The 6,000-nt window shown below is 55.2% G+C and overlaps 1 protein-coding gene across 1 annotated transcript; it reads right to left on the minus strand.

Moving 5' to 3' along the window:
• Positions 1 to 2,614: 2,614 nt before the first annotated feature.
• On the minus strand, positions 2,615 to 5,289 carry S100p (S100 calcium binding protein P). Its single transcript, XM_076865129.1, has 2 exons — positions 5,152 to 5,289; positions 2,615 to 2,764 (listed from the first exon to the last, which is right to left on the minus strand). Exons 1-2 carry the CDS (start codon positions 5,287 to 5,289, stop codon positions 2,615 to 2,617), a joined length of 288 nt encoding a protein of 95 aa, XP_076721244.1.
• Positions 5,290 to 6,000: the final 711 nt, after the last annotated feature.

Genomic DNA, 6,000 nt, shown 5'->3' on the forward strand with positions numbered 1-6,000 from the left:
CAAACAGATTCATGGATAGCGAGGCTAGGCTGTGCAACATCCTCACGTGACGTCGGTGTTCTGGTGCCCAGCCCAGGGCCCAGAGCCCCCGGCCCGCAGGGTCAGCCCTCTGAGCAGGCTGGGGAGGGTGTCCCCAGTGTGCACAGTCCAGTGTGAGGAGGACTCGTGTAGGGCAGGACAGGGGATGGGAGTCAGCCCCTGCTGAGTGGGGAAGGAGTCCCCGGGAGTATTCCAGGCAGTCAGCCCAAGTGAGGTGGGGAGAGGATCCACAGGGGACAACTCAGGGCAGCCTGAGCAGGGAGGAGGCCAGCCTTTGAGGTGACTCTCCTGAGAGGCTAGGAGGGTGTTTTTGCAGGGAGCAGTGTGGGGCTCAGACTGAGCAGGGCGAAGGGACACTAGGGTGCCCTGTGGCTTTGAAGGTAAGGTCCGCATCTGCGGTATCAGATGGACACAGGATAGATGCAGATGGTGGGTATGCATCTGTATGAACTTCCAGGCACACCTGCAAATATTCCCTGGGTCTGTCCATTGGGAGGGCTGGGAGCAGGGACACCTCAGCAGTGACACACTCACCTCCCTCTCAGGTCCTAGTTTTTAGGTAGCACTAAAAGGAGCCAGGGCTGCGTGGAGAAATGGCCAACTTCAGAGACAGGCAAGGAAAGATCAAGATGTATCCCGACATCTTTTTTTTTTTTTTTTTTTTATAAGATATACTGGCAAGGACCTAGAAGCATTAAGGCAGTGAGTTACATGGCTTTTATTTTATTTATTTATTTTTTATTTTTATTTTTTTTTAAAGAGAGAGTGAGAGAGGAGAGAGAGAGAGGGGGGGGGAGAGAGAGAGAGAGAGAGAGAGAGAGAGAGAGAGAGAGAGATATTTAATATTTATTTTTTAGTTATCGGCGGACACAACATCTTTGTACTTGGTGCTGAGAATCGAACCCAGGCCGCACGCATGCAAGGCGAGCGCGCTACCACTTGAGCCACATCGCCAGCCCCAATATCCCGACATCTTGATGTGACAGCAAGCAAGGCCCTACAGAGAATATTGGGGACATGTTGGAAGGACAGAAGCCGGCCTAAGTAGGCTCCACCGGTCATGTCAGGGACAATTTGAGAGTCACTATAGTGATCGTGGCAGACTACAACCCACTGAGTAACGTGGGAAACCGTGATTCACATACGCCTGAGCACATGTGTTAATTAAATATGCCCCGAGGATTCACCTTGTGTCACAGTCTGAAGAAACCACAGCAGTAGCAAGAGCAACTGGTGGAGAAGCCTTCGCCCAACGGCAGGAAGACCCCTCACACATAGGAAGGGCTGCAGGACTGGTTGAGTCCTAGAAACAGACCAGATAACAACCTCATACCTGCGATCTGCCCTGAGTCACTTTGGTCCTCTCCTGAAGACGGTGGCACAAAGCCATGAGCTCGGGTGACAGGAGCACTTACTCACGGTGACTCATCCGTACTTGTATTCATTTCTTCTCTGTCACTGGGTTTATGCTCTTCATAGCAAAAATACTCTGATACCATTAGAGGTGTTCCTTGGCCAGGCCCAGCGGTGCAGCCTGCAACCCAGAGCCCAGCAGCTTGAGGCAGGGGGATGCTAAGCTCAGGACTGACCTGGGCAACTTAGGGAGACACGGTCTCAAAATAAAAAATATAAAGGGCTAGAAGAGTAGCTCAATGGACGAGCACCCCTGGGTTCAATTCCCATCACCTCAAAACAACTAAGAAATTTGTGCTACTTGAAAACATGGTGTTTGGAGGGACGGGGAGCCTGGCTCACTGAGCACCCCAGGAAAGGCTCAGGAATGGAATGACTTAACAGGTGGCTGGCTGGCTGGATGCATGCTCACTACAGGGTGGCCCTCGCTGTGCCCACAGATTCTCTAGGGTGGGCACTGGGCCTCGGCCACGGGCTGGTTCAGAGTACACCCCAGGGAGTGGACTGGGGACGGACTGTTACCAACCGACCTGTGCTTTTCATCTCTGTCCGACTACCAGGCTGGCAGTGAGACATTAAATGTTGCATTACATAGTGAATGTTCCAGAAAATCCTGGTCCAGTTTGAGAACTGGCTGCCAAAGTGGGATGGAGCCAAAAGGCAGAAAAGCCAGACAGATCCAGGATCACACAGGGGCAATTTATTGGGGACTTATGGACAGAAGTGTGTCTTGGGTGGCCGCAGGATGGAGACCCCACACCATGAGGTGGAGAAAGGGTTTAAGTGTAAGAGGGACAGAGGTGGCCATGGTCTAGCTGCCTGGCCTTTAACTATGCACATGTCCTGTGTCAGCTAAAAAAGCAGTCCAGCGTCAGTGGCCAGCACACTGTGCTCAACCGACCATCTGAACAACTTTGTTTATGCCTCAGGGTTGGGGTGTGTGCCAGGTTACAGCCAGATGGCTCTTGGTATGTCAGGCGGATACCAGTGGGAATCGGTGTTTGTGGGGGAGGAGTCTGGGGTCTAAAGGAGATCACCACTTTGAGAGCAGGATCATTCACCAGCATTTATTAATTAGGGGACTTTGGCTCAGCCCAAGGAAGTAATTGCCAACAGGGGCTGGGAGCCAGGGACTCCTCCCAGGTCCTGCCAGTGCAGGGCATCACTTGGATGCTGTCTGTGCAAAGTACTTGTGACAGGCAGACGTGAGTGCGGCTACAAACACCATGAACTCATTGAAGTCCACCTCGGCATCTCCGTTGGCATCGAGGTCCTTGAGCAGTCTGCCCACAGCATCCTTGTCCCTTCCGCTCTGGAGGAGAGAGGCCCAGAGTCAGTGATGCAGGTGCTGAGCAGGGCCTCGGCCTCAGCCAGGGCCACGGGATGGGGGCCACCTGCATGTGTGCCACACATGCTGTCACAAGGCTCAGTGCCAGGCCCAGCTGTGTGGAACAGACGCTGGGTCCCTGGAAAGGACACACAGGCTCTGAGGGGTCGTGAGCTGCTCTGGGCTGTATGACGAGCTGACCTGTCATGTTTTAGGTCAAGCGGGGATTGCATTGTACCCCCTGGGAGGACGCTGTATTGTAAGTTCTTCAAGGGGAACAACTGGATTTACAGTGGGTTTTTAAATGGCGATCACCCCCGGGAAATGAATTCCCTCAGTGCTCGGTCGCCTCATGCCAGTACTGAGCATGCTTTACACAGACCCTCAGTTCTTACAAGCCCGGGCAGGAACAAGTGCCACTGGAGCCACAGATGACGACGGTGAGGCCCAGAGGGCCCCTGGGACTTGCCCGGTGTCACACAGAGAAGGTCTGAGACCCAGGTGTGGAGGGAGCACAGAAGCCCTGCTCTTTGTCTGCTGGTCCTGAGCATTTGTGGCTCACGACCCATGGCCCCAGGTCATTGAGAGGGCCAAGCTGCCTTGACTCATGTGACAGGGCAGAGGTGGTGTCCTCCCCAAGGGACCAAGCTCCACCAGGTGTAGGTCTGCACAGCAGCAGCAGGGGGCGCTCAAGCCAGCCAGGAACTAGAATTCTGTGTGTCCAAGAAAGCAACACCTATGTCCTCTGGGTGTGGCACAGCTGTGCCTGGAGGTGGTCAGGACAGCACAGCAAAAATCAGGGGATTAGATGGCAAAAGAGTGCCCACATGTCCACCCTGGCATAGCTTGCAGCCATTCCTAGGGACATTCCCCAAGGTTGTGGCCAACAGTCACCTAGTACTCACTCTAATTCTTGCATGAGAAGCTCTGACTGAGCCAGGCCCTGGGCTGGGTATCGAAGAAACAGGACCACAAGGCCAGCACGGTCCCTGCCCTCAGATGGACATTGTTCTCCAACTTCCTCACCTCCAGGACCATTTGGAGGGAGGGCTAGCAAGGCACAGAGCCAGGCTTGTCCAAGGGCCAGGGCCCTGCTTTTCCAAGTCCCCTCCCTGGTTCTGACCTAACCCAGGTGGAGAATCCCCGGCTTAGGCACTAGTTCTCAAAGTGTGTTCCCTGGGCACCTGCCCCTCCCGACCCTGTGAGATCAAAAGCCCCACAAACTAAAATCTCAAACTTTGATGATAAAACAACCCACACGCCACACATAAGTTCCCAGCCTGCGGGGGGGTGGGCACTTTTAGTGACCATCAGAGTCTGAGGATTTACATGGTCACATTCAGTCCAAGAAGACAGGAAGCTGCACAGGATCAAGATCCGCTCACAGCAGTGTTTGCGGGGTAGACAGGAGAGGGGGCTCCACCTCCCTTCCGTATTCACTCCTGCCTCAAACACATAGTAGAGGAAGACAGGTGAAGCTTATTTTAAAAATACATTTGACTTGGGGCTGGGGCTGTAGCTCAGTGGTGGAGAGCTCACCTGGCACATGGGAGGCACTCAGCACCACATAAAAATGAGTAAACTAAAAGCATTGTGTCCACTCACAACTAAAAAAATATATATATCCATTTCACTCACATCTAGAAAGTAGAGACCTGGGTACCAGGAGCTTGGTGTGTCCAGTCATGCTTTGGACTGGACAGTTTAGCTTCCCTTTCAACCTGCTGTGGTAGCGAAGACCCCTCAGAGAGCAGAACGGCAGAATGGTGGGCTCAGGGAGTGGGAGAGGGGCCCTTTTTAGACCCATCAGAAGCTGCCCAGGCGCTGGTCCTGGGGCCCTGGGGGCTTCCTGGGAGCTTCAGGCCCCATGGCTTCTGCCTGATGCAGCGAGCTCAGAGGATCCAGGATGGGTTTTCTGTCTTACTCCTGTGGGTCCTACCAGGTAATAAGGGACCTGGGCACAGGAGGAAGGCTGGTGGGCAAGAGGAGGAGGAGAAGGGGGAGGAGCAGGGATGTCTGTGGTCAGCAGCCTTGGAGAGGGAGAGCTGAGGGGCCCGCAAACAACCTCAGGAGCTGCCCTGCCTTCCATGCTCGCCCCCACCCCTGCCCAGGATTGCCACCCTCCCCCCAGGCCCCTCAGGGGAAGAATCCTGATCACAACACTGTAGGGACTCAGCTCCACGTCTCAAGGATCTGCCTGGGCACCCACTCCCCGCCCAGATGCCCAGTGTCCCCGGCAGGGGCTTCAGGTCATTCCTTGCCTGCATCTGGGTCTGTTTGGACCTGCCCGGCTGGCTCAGTCGGTTGCTCCTGTCCCTTCTGCCTGCCATGCCCACCACTTGGACCTGTGCCACCCTTGGACCTGGCCGCACCTGCAGGAAGCCGGGGAGCTCCTTCTCCATGAGCTGCTTCAGCTCCCCCTTGGTCAGGGTCTGACTGCGGCCCTCGCCGCCTGAGTACCGGGCGAAGACGTCGATGATGAGGCCCATGGCTGTCTCCAGCTCTGTCATGGTGCTGGCTCTGGACCCTCCTTCCTTCTGAGACTGGCCTGCTGGGGAAATGTCCCCTGGAGGCTTCATGGTGCTTTAAGGGCTGGCCTCCTATTGACACAGAGGGTGGGACAGTCAGCAAATCCTGCCCTTCCCGTTTCGTCACCCAGTCCAGTGAAATGTGTTGCTGAGACCCTTTCTGCACCCAGCAGGGTTGTCCCCTTTCACCCTCCCCGGGGGACAGGAGGGGTCTCTGGGGCACATGAGGCCTGGCTTTGTTGAGTAGTGGGTGAGCACTGGGTGTAGGTGAGCATCATCCCCTTTTCAGAACTCAGGGGAGCTGCTCCCCAATCCCTCTGTGGCCCATTCCTGTCACAGTGGGGGTGCTGGGAGGCTTTTCCACAGGATGTTGAGGGAGCAGCCTGCAGGGATTACAGGATGGGGGTCTAGGTTCAAGTCCTGCTCCAGTTTCCCTCTTCCAATCAGCCCCCACCCTGTAGACGGGGACATGGGGACACTCCTGCACCAGGTGCTGGGAAGTTGCTGAGGCACAGCACACAGGGTGTGGCTGGAAATGGGAGCAGCTGGGCTTCTAACAGCTGATTTTGGACATAGGGCTGCATCCACAAGGGAGGCTCAGCACATGGTGACTGTGTGAGGAGCAGGGAAAGTCTCTTGCACTCACCCCTGAGCTGGGCTGGTCTCTCTTAGGACATGATTTCAGGGAACAGG

The sequence above is a fragment of the Callospermophilus lateralis genome, chromosome 8, assembly GCF_048772815.1.
Source record: "Callospermophilus lateralis isolate mCalLat2 chromosome 8, mCalLat2.hap1, whole genome shotgun sequence".
Taxonomy (NCBI): Eukaryota; Metazoa; Chordata; class Mammalia; order Rodentia; family Sciuridae; genus Callospermophilus; species Callospermophilus lateralis.

What these genes read in the sequence shown, in the direction of transcription:
- S100p (XM_076865129.1), bottom strand. Translation starts at nt 5,289, where the DNA reads ATGACAGAGCTGGAGACAGCCATGGGCCTCATCATCGACGTCTTCGCC. An exon ending in AGCTCCCCGGCTTCCTGCAG is followed by an intron (nt 2,765 to 5,151) that starts GTGCGGCCAGGT and finishes TCTCTCCTCCAG; the next exon opens with AGCGGAAGGGACAAGGATGC.